The sequence below is a fragment of the Rhipicephalus sanguineus genome, chromosome 5 (assembly GCF_013339695.2).
Source record: "Rhipicephalus sanguineus isolate Rsan-2018 chromosome 5, BIME_Rsan_1.4, whole genome shotgun sequence".
Taxonomy (NCBI): Eukaryota; Metazoa; Arthropoda; class Arachnida; order Ixodida; family Ixodidae; genus Rhipicephalus; species Rhipicephalus sanguineus.
The window spans coordinates 200,125,646-200,139,138 of NC_051180.1; the positions used below are offsets into that span (position 1 = coordinate 200,125,646).

Below are 13,493 nucleotides of genomic sequence, written 5' to 3' on the forward strand. Positions count from 1 at the left end.
ATATCTAGTTTTTAACAGCAGTGCGATATATATGACATATATGGAAAGAGAATGAAGTGGATGAAAAAACAGCTTGCCATAAGTGGAGACCAAACCCACAACTGGCTGTAGGAGCTCGATTGGTTGTAACATTGGACGCGTAATCATTGAAATCTTGGAATTTCTTGAGTTATTCTGCACGAAGTAGCAACCTGGCATAAACACTTTGAGCTGTGTGTGTCTGCAGCTGTGCGGGCAGGCAACCTGGGCCGTTTCAATGAGGTGCTGGAGCACTTTGGGGCCAAGTTCCAGGCAGACCACACGTTCACGCTGATCATCCGGCTGCGGCACAACGTCATCAAAACCGGGGTGCGCATGATCAACCTGTCGTATCTGCGCATCTCGCTTGCTGACGTAGCCCACAAGCTGCAGCTGGACAATTCCGAAGATGCCGAGTTCATCGTGGCAAAGGTGAGCACTGCTGCTCCTCGTGGTGTGCAGCCGCAGCAGCAGCCACTCTGTGTGCCCAGGCCATCCGCGATGGCGTGATTGAGGCCACCATCGACCACGAGCGAGGCTGCATGCAGTCCAAGGAAAACATGGACATCTACTGCACACGGGAGCCCCAGGCTGCCTTCCACCAGCGGATCTGCTTCTGCCTGGATATACACAACCAGTCAGTCAAGGTACATTACACGCATGCCGCAGTTGGGCCTTCTCCATTCACTAAGTGGGGCTTGTAGGTTATGTGCATTTCTCCCAAAAAGCAGATTGCGAAGGCAAGAAATCTTGCTCAAAAAACAACTGTGTGGTTCTTACAGTTCAAGTTTGTCGGAATTTCTTCCTATTCCAACAGTACATACCAGTTGAAGTTCAGCGCTTGTGTCGTCCTTTTTTCGTGTTTTGTGTTTCTGTCTTAACCCAGCGTGCGCTGCCGTTCATCGTGAGTACATACCACTCTGCTGGAACCATCCGTACATTTTGAATCTTCTGTCAGTTTAAATTGAGATATTTAGAATTGTCAAGGTTTTACTGCGTAACGCAAGCTACGGCAGCCTGATGGCCAAGGCAACATTATGTGACTTCGTATGTACAACAGCACGAACAACGGGACAGAGTGCTGCTGCCTGGTCTTCGTGACTCACTACCAAGGTGGTGCTGTGGAAAAGCCAGTCAACACTGGTCGCTGGGCCTCACGTTCCCATTGTGGGCAGCTCAAAACAGGAGGACCTGCTAGTGAATGCAAAGTATTGCACTGCATGAGAGGCTGTGCTTTCCAAGGAGAAGATACTGATGTGCTGAATATGTGCTCTGTTTGGTCTAGATGGGAGTGAAGTTTCACAGCACTGCCACTTGTAAAGGCAATTAAACATAAAAAAGAAGGAAATTAAGTGAACTCCCATTAATATGAATTCTCGCTTATGCTGAACAACACGGGACCGTTCGTTTGGTTTCCCATAGACTCGGTGCAAAAAAAATTTGCTTAAAGGGATACTGAACAAAATTTTGAAAAATCTACGAAAACACTTACATTCGACTCAGGCGACACGACTGTTCCTATAAACAGCGTTTATTTCACGTAATTTTGAGCAGTTGGCCGTATTTTTAGTGGATTGTAAGAGCGCGGCGGCTGCACGCCAGTGCACTTGTTGACAGCCGTGATGTCGAATGCCCCAGCAAGAGGAGGGCAACTGGCACGCTCTCTCCTTGCCTGCCACTTCCCTTCCTCCCGCTCTCCTCTCAAGAACCGAGGGTGGCTCGGGGTGGCTGGTGTGGCGCTAAGCCTTGTCCCCTTTTCCCCACATGGGAGACAAAATAGCGCTTCTTTTTTTCTCAAAAACCACTACAATTACCGAGCGTGCCGCGAGCGCACAAAGATGCGAGGTGCGAGTGACAGTGGTTCCACGAGCGGTGATTGCGACTCCGAGTTCGGCAGGCCTCCAAAACGGATGCGTCAAATAAAACCATATGCGTGCGACAGTGAGGACGACGAGCCAGACAAGCCGCCATAGCCCAACGTGGGTCGGCCACCGGGACCAGCAATTTAAACAGTGACTCATAGTCACTATCCTCGAAGTGTTCGGAGCACAAAAAATCACACTGTGAAGGCACCCATGTTGGCTGCGATGGGCGCGCAGCGCGAATCCATATCCTTCAAGCTTCGGCTCTGTCGGAAAGGTATGACAGGGCTTCTCTCTCTCGACGCTGCTTTTCGCACACCCTAGCGTAGAACAGCGTTGAGGCATTTTGCGTTACGCCAGGTGCTTCACCGTTCATATTACATAGCAGCACACAACACAAACGGCAAATTCGTAGATGTGGGCGCAAGCTCCGCTTGAGAAAACAAATATACGGCCGAGAGCGCAGCAATGACGTCGTTAGCTGCCGGTTGAAAACACGCACAGAGAACACCTTCCCAACCTTCCTCCGTGAGAACACGTTTTGAGAGAGATGCGCGGCAGCGTGTGGCGGCTTGCGATGTCGATTGGTAAGCGATTTTGCAGCGAGCACGGTTGGAGAGTCAGTATCCGGCGGGTTTCGCCCCTTACAAAAATCTCATATATGGACATATATAAAAATTCCCATATATAGCCATATATGGCTTGATATGCCCAATTCCTGATATGTGCCATATATGGCCATATGTGGCCTGATATGCCCAATTCCTGATATACCCATATATAGATGAGGCCTATATATGAATGCAAGCCATATATGGCTTTATATGGGTACTTTTATATATAGCCATATATAGATGACTGCTACATATGAATTCCGCTTGTGAGGACGGCATAAATTAAAGCTGCAGAAATCATTCTACAGCTAGAATTAATGCTCCCTGATTATTGATGCCACCCAACGGTCTGCAGTAGCAGTTGTGTTTTCAACACGAGGGTTGTGAGCTGTTTCACTGCCCTGCCAAAAAAATTAGTTATCCTCAAAGCTTTATTGCTAGAACTGTCATTTTGCTGTTTATTACTGTTTGGAGTCAGCACATGACTGTTAGTCATTTTAATGTATGGAGACATTCACTGCACAACAACAGTTTGGCAAGGCAGCTAAGATTCAGATCAATTATATTCTTTTAACATGCACGATCGAAGCATTTAGCTACCCATGTAGCTAAAAAGCATGCAAATAAGCTGCTCTCTTGTTTCTTTTTAGTGATTTCATTCAGGCTATATCAACTTTTCACGAAAAGATGCATTGTCTTTAAATTGAGTGCTTATCGACATATTCTATTCAGTTTCAACAGGGTGGCTACTTGGGCTGGTTGGTACTGCATTCTAAAAGGAAAAATACGTTCTTTGTGCACAAAATGTTTCAGAAAAGACAGATAGGAGTGCGCTCTGTCCTATCTGTCTTTTCTGAAGGTTTTGCGCACAAAGAACGTATTTTTACTATTCAGTTCATAAGCACATTGTCCACCGTGTTTTTATTGACAATATTTTTGCGTGTCAATTGGGATTCTTTTGCGAGACAAATTAAATTATCTACTTGCCACTGACCATGTGGACTGCGTGTGCATTGAATGATTTAGAGGACATGATATTTAACCTTTACGGAGTTCGACCAATAGCGGCTGGTACGCAAGCTTGTGATGTGCAAGTATAGTGGAAAAAATGGCGGCTACAGTCGACATCCGATTTCCCGGACCCTCAAGGGACCGTGAAAACGTCCGGAAAATCGGGCAGTCCGGAAAAACGAATGCACGTGAAAACGCACATTTTTGGTAGGTATTTTTCACTGACGGAGAGGGTCACAGCCGGAGTACAAGATTCCCATAGCAATTCAGCCAATGCATTGTTTAGGTGGCTCTGAAAAGAGCCGTTATAAAATAAAATACGACGTGGCCGGCACTACCTCATAGGTCAGCACTTGGGCACAAAGAAGTCGCTTATTTTCTTTTGCACGGTCCACTTGCCCGCGATTATGTCTGCCTCAATTTCTGTCAATGTCATGTTGCCGCTGTACACCAATGACAGTGTCATCAGTGCTCGCATCAACTTCGTGTTCGTTGGCTGTGTAGGAGCTGGCTCTTCGTTCTCGGTGTCGGCATCGGAATCCTCCGTAACTTGATGAATGATTTCGTCATCGGTCAACTCCGCACATAGCTCGAGGTCTTTGTCAGCGTCGGCGAAGCCCTCAAGGGTTATCTCGGCTGGAATCAACACGCCGCCAGCGCGCAGATCGTCGAAGGCAACGTCCGGGGATGGCAGTTCGTCATCGTGAGCCTACGAGGTGGCTTTGTGCGCTTCGAAGGCGCGGACGAAGACGAAGGAGCAGTCGGTGCCATTACTGTAAACGGCGAATCCGCTCGACGAAAAGCACAGCACGAAACAGCTAGGAACTCGGTGGATGCTGAAGGTCGGGAAACGTGATCACTGAAGGTAGCGCGCAGCAGCAAACGATCAACCGCAGACACGACCGCAGAGCTGGCACAGCTGACAAAACAACACGTGAACGAACACAGTGAGGTTTGGCTTGGCTAAGCTACGGCTGGCAACGGACTGACACGTCCTGTTTCGAGGTTACGGCAGCCGCGGCGCGGTGCGGCGTTGCTGCTGATGCGCGGGTTCAAGGATATGAAAATGAAAACAACCAAAATGGCGGCGTTGGTGGTGACTTTGGGTCGGCAGTTAACAGTAAAAAGTCCGGGAAATCGGATGGCGAAGGCTATAAGCGTCCGGAATTTCGGACTTTTTAATACATTGACTCTACGGGGAACTTGACGGTGCCACAGATGAGTCCGGGAAATCAGGCATGTCCGGAATTTCGGGCGTCCGGGAAATCGGACGTCGACTGTATAAGTCTCTGTGCGAGTAGAAATGGAGTGACATTTCTTGAAAACCAGACGCTAAAAAATTGTGTTTTCAAAACGTTGCCTGCTTTTGATACAGCTACTAAAACATTAATATTTTAATCAGTTGCAAGCCCTAAGCAGATCAGTCGGGTTTAATTTGTCGACTTGTACAAAATTACGTACAGTGCTCACAGATTCAAAGGCGACATCACATTTTTTATGTATAACGACTGGTATGCGCAACCGCTCGTGATAACCACATCATATCAGAACTAATCTGGTCTCCTACATATAATGTTGCTCTGGTCTACGCGTTCGAGTCGAAATTACGCCGATATGACCCGAACTGAAGACGGTGGAGATGAAAATATGTGCGTTAATTCGTCCTAAATTGTCCCGTTTCAATCCGTGAGTACTGTACACTGTCTTCTAGAATTGCCCTCGCAAGAAGTTTTAGCCGTGTGCACTTATTTCAAGACAGGGCGTAATTCTAAAAAGAAGGTAAAGCTGGGCGAGAACCGACTAATTAGGACACGGGCACATAAATGTCATGACACATACTTGGGGATGTGGAATGTCAACCGTTTTTCATTTGTTAATTGCGTAAGTTGTAATTGACTTTTGGTGTTCTCTCAAATGTCAAAGCAAAAAAAAATATCCAGATATATTTATGTTTTTTTTTTATTTTTACGAAAACTACAATAACACGAAAGCCATAATTTAGTTGGTACAGCGCTTGCTTCCAATAAATTGGGGGAGTCGTGTCTGGAAGAAATAGAAAAAACAAAACAAAACGGTGTTGTAAAAATAAAATAGCTAGAATACGACGGCTTAATCACGTAACCACAATTATTATGCAATCGTATACTAAACAAAACATGCAATGCACTACGCATTGCGAGTTTTCATAATTTTATAATATAACTTACCTTAAATAAACTTACCTTAAAATTTAGCAGAGGCTGTGATGTGCAGAGCCAGTAAATCCACAAGAACTTAATCACAACTTAAGACGACCACACTTATCCGTACAGCTTTTCAGAAAGGAAGATGCAAGGAAAACTTGCACGCAAGCTTAGGCGTCCATTTTTCCGCATTAAAAGTTAACGATGGTCAAACCAACGGCCTCTCCACAAAAACACACTTGCCTCTGCATCCACAATTGCACCACATGCAGAGAAGTAAATTACTCAAATCTGCGTTGAAGTCAGTGCAAAATCAAAGCAGTCGCTGAGCACGAAATAAGAGCAAGAGAGATCACAAGTGACGAACACGAGCCGCACATGCTGCTCCGGTCAGCAAAGAAGCAACAGCGGCGCGGATGGATACAGTCTCAATCGTGATGCAGCGCTAACCTGTCCGTGAGATCACCAATTTACACAGTTGTCGCTGCAGTAAATTTTGCGAAGCTTATTGGCAAACAAAGTTTCAACTCTTCATAATTATTGACGTGATATTAGTACCTTACAAGTTAAACTTTTCGTCTGCTATTTCTTTATCGCAACCGTAGATGGGCCTACGTGCCTTCTGGTCGTCTGTGTTCCTGCGTGCCGTGGAAGTTTCCAGTATGCATTCGCCGAATTGCTCACCCCTCAGACCGGAATCGCTCGTCCTCGCTTGTGTCCACCGCATGCAAGCAGCACCGCGTTTAACTAGTCACGCGGGTTTCGGGACAATAGGGCTCGCTCTATCCCCGCTGGCTGCCGAGAGGCACAGGTGCATGACCTTTAAGGGAGGCGGTCGTAGAATCTGCAATTCGCTGCTTCACGTACGCTGGCTGCCACGACGTGTTCGATCCGGATATTTATCTTACCTCTCATGCTTTAATAATAATAATAATAATAATAATGGTAATAATAAATGTACTGTTCCTACAACCCCTAGATGAACGTTGAATCAACGATATTACTCCCATGGCAAAAATTAGATGGCCCCATTGAAACAAACAGATGTGTCTGCGTACCCATGAGCCGCTGCGCGCGAGCGTGTAATTATGCATGTGCGCGCATATGTATACGTATTCGTGTATAGTTCACAAGCATATGCGCCACACTGTTAGTGTTGAAAGGATATAGCCCCGTGTAGTTTTATTTATTACGTGGCTGCTCTACGGAGCGCTGTAAATGGAATGGCCAGTCTGGTTTATGTAAGGCCCTTAATTATTCACAAAAACGTATCATGATAAATGTATTCGCAAGGTAACATTTAAGGCAATTGGTGCACGTTATTAGCGATCCCGATCAAGAAATGACACACATAATAGAAGTCTTGTGAATTCGGTGTTATAAAACTGCAGCATTCTGAGCGCTTAATAATTGGTGAATTAAATGTGCTTCGTGTGTGCGTTAATTGGACACTTCTTAACGTATACCCCTTAAGTATGTATCGAGTAGATTCAACTGACGCTTTCAAACCTCGCATCAAATCAATTTTTTGAATGTACTCATTACAAATGAACATTAAGTTGACGATCTGCACATTCAAGAAGTTTATACGCAGCCAAATGAAACGCAAAGCGCATTTTTGCAAGACATGAGCACGACACCAATTTTTAATGTAAGCATAAGGCCTGCGAGTTGTACTGTCTCATTTTTGTTTTTGAAAATACTGCCTCAAATATTGCTCTGCGCATACTACTATGGTAAATGTCAACTGAAAGTGATCCCAGATGTGAGTAAACAACGTTCACAGAAACCTCGTTAAATGAAGTGTCCAGCATATAGCCATCACAAACTTCGAATTATCAGCAAGTTTGTCCACTGATGTGCGAGATAAAAAGCTGCATTAAAACTAGCTTTTATTTAGCCATGCATTACTGTGAACAATACAGTCGAGCCCGTTTATAACGAACTCGAAAGTGTCGCGAAAAGTGGTCGTTATATCAGTAGTTCGTTGTATATGGACTCGCCCTTAAAAACGTGCGCTTCGCGGCCAAGCCATTTTTTTTTTCTTTGTGCACTTTTATTAAAGTGCTAACAACCCCTTCGGTGACAAGCTAAGCCTTTTCGCGTCGTGAAGCGCACGTCTGCTGCGTGCTCACGAGTGAATTAACCGCCTTTGCAATGAGCTGACACCGTTTCACCGAAGCGCGGTACCGCGACGTGGAGCCGATCATCCCTGGCTAGTTGCGTGCAGCGCGTCGCCGACTCGGGTCGCGGAGTCACTGCCGGGCCGCTTGCTGTATGCCGTATGCGCGCGTTTGTACGTTCTTCATGTTTGCTTCACTGCAGACCGTGCACGGGTGCGGCGACTAGCCTCTTCGTTCAACGCGGCGAAAACAAGCAATTCCCAAGCAACGCGCACTCTACTACGTCTCCGCGATGCTCTCGCGGCCCTGCACGACGATGCGCGGCGCACTTCAGTTATACACTACTTCAGTTGTCACCTAGTCAAACACGCAGTATGCGCTCGCTGTCAGTGCATCGACATTTCTCGGTGCCCACGCCGCTCAACAACAGCGAGCTACTTTCGTTTCTACAAAGCGACGCGCACTTTAAAAAAAAAAGCGGTCTCGCACGACGCGGCAGCGAACTTGCGAACGGCAGCATGGCCAAGCATGGCGCGCTCGTACCGCCGTCAATTCGCAGTGTCGGCGTACGCCACACGCACAGCCGAGTATCTACAGATGACTGTGATAAGGTTGTCGGCTATAAGGCATAATGGCACGTTCATCGACGGCCGCCACCTCTCCTTCGTTCTTTTCTGATGCTTATCCGCGAAGGCATCGCCACAATCGCGCGGAAGTCGTATCACCGATCGACCGGACCAGTCTCTGCCGTCCACCGAAAAGACGGACGACGTTTCGCGGCACATTGTGGCGTCGACGAGTTTAGGGACGCAGGGAACCTTTTTGCGATGGAAAGTTATCGCGGTTATCAGTTCTTGCGTTCCAAGGCATTGTTTGGTTTCATCGCAGGCGGTCGTAGCTGCAGAGAACGGCGTCAGGAAAGGTTACCGTGCGAAAGCTGACCGCAAGGCTTCATGCTGCCTACTATTTTTTTTTCCCTCGCTGCCATTCTACCACTGAAGAAACGTCTGGAAGGTGAGCGACCTCGCTTGCAGCGTCCGAAATCTGCGTGCGGTGCTCGCCGGTCTGGGTATCTTAAAGGGCCAGTAAACAACCCCGATGTCCAAAAATTGTAATGAAAAGAAATATGCGCACTTTTGCTATGTGAACATGCTGCCGCAAGAATTTTGCGAGTACGTGCTATAATAAGGAAGTTACAGGGGTTAGAGCATCCGTTTGAGCTGGTTTCAAATTTTCGCGCGGCCTCACCACCCTTCTCCGCCACATGGAGGAAAGGCGTAGCCCGTCGTCGTGACTCCGCCCACTTCGGCAACGTGACACGACGTCAACAATTGACGTCATGGGCGAGCTTGATCATTCGCAATGCACTTCCGCTTGCTGCGGCTCCTGGTTGTTTATTGTTTATATTGTCGCACGTGCTCCGTAACTTGACGGGCAGTTTTCGGCTCTTCACTATTTTTAAACCTTTGTGACAGTTCACAATGCAGCAGGATGCGTGCTGCTTTCCGAGACGTTGAAGGGCGCGACGAGAAAAGCTGGAGAACCCCGCTTGCCGCGTGAGCAAGCGCGACCGTCTGAGCTAGTCCAAGCCACCATAGTCCGAGCTACGGAGATTCCCCTCTCCCGCTCGATTTGCAGCCGGCAACTGAACAACGCTTCGCCGAAGTGCGTGCAGGTGCTATGCAGTGCGAGGAATATACGCGCGACAACTGCGTGGCCGAAACCGCATCACCGCAGGGCCAAAAAACAAGGCGCATTTCGTAGCGGTGGGTGGGAACAGGAACTGACGTTAACTTGACAATTGTTTGTGTGAGACCTGGTTTAGACCAATCGACGAGCTCAGTGCTACGTCAGCTCGGCGATCGCCGAGTTGACGTCACTGCGCGTACGAGGAGGATTGATCAGGCGTAGGAGAGAAGCGCGGGAATTGTTTTTCGAAATGAAGGGTCTGCGCGTGCGCGCAGCGCTGTACTATTCGGAAACGTGATCGCCGCGGTCTACTGTACGGATGGATTAGCAAGCTTGTTTGGCGTGTGTAAAAAAAAAGTCGCAGCCTGTTTACGGGCCCTTTAATCGCAAGTAACTGGAGCGGGGCCCGCGCGAGCGCGCCACCCCTGTCACGCTTTAGAAGGCATGTCTTAACTCTTTTTCGCTTTCGTATGCGCCATATTTTTACCGCGACCGTGTCCGAAGTGTTCGTTGTAAAAGTAGGAGGCTTTGAAAAATGTTCGCTACCTGGACGCAGCTTCAATGGTTAGCATAGGAAAATCGTAAGTGCACCCAAATATGGTCGTTATAACCGATAGATCGTTATATGTGGGATCGTTATAAGTGGGTTCGACTGTAGAAGTTGCATGCATGGCGTTTTTTATATACCACAACTATAGACATCGGCTTGGTTAATGAGAATAGCGAGGTTTGGGAGCTTGCATGTATTATATGTGCGGACAGGATAGCGCCATTGTAAAAACATCTCGTATATATAATAATGACGTCGTAATAATTGCCACTTATTGTTGGAAACCTAAAGTTGATGTAAAACTCAGTACAAGCTATACACGAGTGAACCATGCACTGACACGTACATAAACCTTACTACCGTATTTACTCGCATAATGATCGCACTTTTTTTTTTAAAAAAATTGACGCAAATTTCGGGGTGCGATCATTACGCGGGGTAAATTTTCCGCGAAATATTTTGAGCACCGAAAACGCAAACAAGTCGCGTATCGGAATTCTTACGATAGCTATCATGAACATAACCTAAAATAAAAGTAGAGTAAGGCTTACCTTTGTAATAAACGCACACATTACGCAGGAACTACATGCATTGCATATTGCCCTTTATTTTTTTCATTCACTGACCCCCTAACTTTCATTCAGAGTTTGAAGCGTCACTGGCGTCAGTGTCGTCGCCGCTCGATTCCCTGTCGCAACCGGCAGGAGGTTATCTGCCGTTCCGTCGAGCGCGTTAGTTTTGCTCTTGCCAGTTTTGGTTTCGCGGAAAGCCTGGCGCATGCTGTTGGTAGCCATGAGCTTCTCACGCTGATTTTTCCAATACCTAATTCCAGTGATTCCACTCCTGCGCCAACTGCGCCAAAGTGCGCCAAATTGTATTTACTTGCGCCATCCTGATAATATCGACGAAATTTGCGCCAAACTGCGCCAAAGTCTCGGGTTTGGGGTCGTCTATCACCGGCAATCGCACCGCCGGCGCGTCAGAACATGTGCAGCTCGATCTGGGGGCTGCCAATAAAGTCGCAATCATGGACCAAGAATTATTCCGCTGAATAAATAGCGCTCGCGCGTGCGTTCCGAGTAAGCCACGATGCCATGCACGGTGCCGACGCAGCTTCTGTTCTGCAAGTCGGCTCGACAGCAAAACGCGCTCTCCGCAGAGGCTCGTGACGTCTGGGCCTATCGGTAGCGAGAAAGTGCGACGGCGATTCATCGGCGGACGTCGTCTGTTCCAGAAACGCTGCTGATAGCTCGTTTCAAGCGTCGCACGGCACGTAAGGAAAGCAGTGTTCAGTAATAACTACATGAGTGCCGCTAAAATGTCTGTCACTTCTGTTTCCGGACATCGCGGAATGAAATCTGGGATCGCTCGCAGTAGATATATGGGACAATATCGAATTTCCTTGCTTCGCGTTTATGGAAGAGCACGCGAACGGTGGAAACGCGTTGACACTTTTCCTCATATATACTTTATCCATGGATCTTCATCCAGAACAGCGTTTTTCGTAATTCCTTCCGCCAGCACGTCTGAGTTTCTAATCACTCTGCGGTAAATACCCCCTAAAAGGCCCTGCCCTTTCGAGCTCACGTGCTAGGGTTCCAATTCGAATTCTTTGCTTGCTTTTTTAAAAATGTCATCTCATTAGTAAAATCATATCTCCTGGTCGGAGCAGCCGCAAATGCGCAGCTGCCAGTAGCGGGCCGTCGCTGTCGGCCCACAGTGAAGCGGCTACGCCATGTACACGTCCGCCCCTCACTTTCGGGGGTCAATAGCCAACGGTTAAAAAAAAACTAAGATTTCGCTTAAGAGCGAAGAAATGAAGGCGATACCAAAAAATTGTATTGTGAAACGAAGTAGGATTAGCAGCTAACTCCTTGGATCCGATCTCGCGTAACTCAACAAAACGCTGGTTTAAGGGAATATGGCCCCTCCAGGAACTGAAGCGTTTCTTGCTCTGAGTTTTCTAAACGCGAGTAAGCGTTTGAGAGCACAGCAAGTTTACGAGCCGTCTCCTGATGCCTCGAGATAGCGCGCGCGCAAGCGACTGCGCCCTTCGAACGACTCCGCCCCCCCCCCCCCTTCCGCTCCCCCTGGCGTCCCTTCATGCCCCTTACGAAAGACGGGCGGGGCGTTTCCTCTCTGTTTGATGAGCAATCGGCAGATGTTATCTCATGCGCTGTCCGTGCAGCGGAGACAGACGGCCGGCTAGTTTAATCTCCGCTTCAGTCGCGTTCGTCGCCAGCGCTCGCGAGCTTTTACCCGCCGCTAGAATGCGCATGGTGATGTTATTAATTTGGACTTATACGGAAAATTACGGCAACGGCGACGGCAAAATCCGCCGAGAGTGTCCATATAATTGCTATCGCAAGGGTCAATGTACGGGCAGATTTTGCGCCCCCCCCCCCCCTCTTAGGTGATTAGGTGGGGGGGGGGGGCCCTGCTCCCCCTGTGCGCACGCCTATGCTTCTGAGATGATTTTTTCCATGAGATTTGCAATGAATCGAAATATTTCTAGCCTTTCATAAGAGCCCCATAATAATACTCAGGTGCTTGAATGTTAATGCAATATGCTTCTGTATTGCACTCCAGGATATAAAATTCGCTGCTCCAAAGTGCTCCTAGATGCAAAATTATCTGCTCCAAAGTGCTCCAAGATGAAAATTTTGCTGCTCCAAGTGCTCCAAAACGGAAATTTCGCTGCTCCAAAAATTGCTCCAAATAGAAGTCCTCGGTAGCATCACTGCTAATTCTGATTTCGTCGACGCCCGAAATGCCTGCCGGCAGCGCGGTTGCCGTGCTCGAGCGCGTAATCAACCGCCTTCAGCTTAAACGCGGCAGTGAAACTCGCATATCACCCCATCGTAAACCGGCACTCAAACAAGCCCACGATCGAGGCGCATCTCGACAACATTTCCTCTGCTATCATGAACGTTAAGAAAAGCCGCAGCGCCTCACATCGCTGCTTCGCAAGGAGAAGGGCTACCTCACACGACGATGTTGACATTGCAGCAAGCTACCACAAATGCAGCAAGCTACCACCGAAACATCAAAACGAACCGTCGATCAAAATTAACGACAAAATACGGCCGCTGCCTCGCTCTCCACCTGAGATGGGGCTGTAAAGAAGGTAGTCTATAACTTGCATTCCTTGAAGTACGCGCCGATTGGAAGCATCAAGAGCAAATTGCAACCGAAGTGAGGATCAGGGATGCTGCCATGTTGCCGGAAATCGTCACACTCACTTCCGGGCGACAAGCGATTTTTTCTGGTTTCCCCAAAACCTGCGACGCGACAAGCGACGACGATGGATGGCCCTCCGCAACAGCAAATCCTCGTCTCCATCGCTCGAAAATCGCGTGCATGCGGTTGGGCCTTAAAAAACAAACATGGCGGCTAGCGGAGCTAAGCGAACGCGTTTTTTCTCGTAAGTCATGGAGGTCGTC

The 13,493-nt window shown here is 48.0% G+C and overlaps 1 protein-coding gene across 1 annotated transcript in view; it reads left to right on the forward strand.

Annotated features, from left to right (window-relative positions):
• The window catches only part of LOC119394571 (26S proteasome non-ATPase regulatory subunit 3), a 197,177-nt gene that overhangs the window by 122,062 nt on the left and 61,622 nt on the right, over positions 1-13,493 (forward strand). The window contains exons 9-10 of the mRNA XM_037661893.2: positions 227-450; positions 510-665. Of these exons, the coding sequence (XP_037517821.1) occupies positions 227-450; positions 510-665 (380 nt within the window). The remainder of the gene's footprint in view (positions 1-226; positions 451-509; positions 666-13,493) is intronic.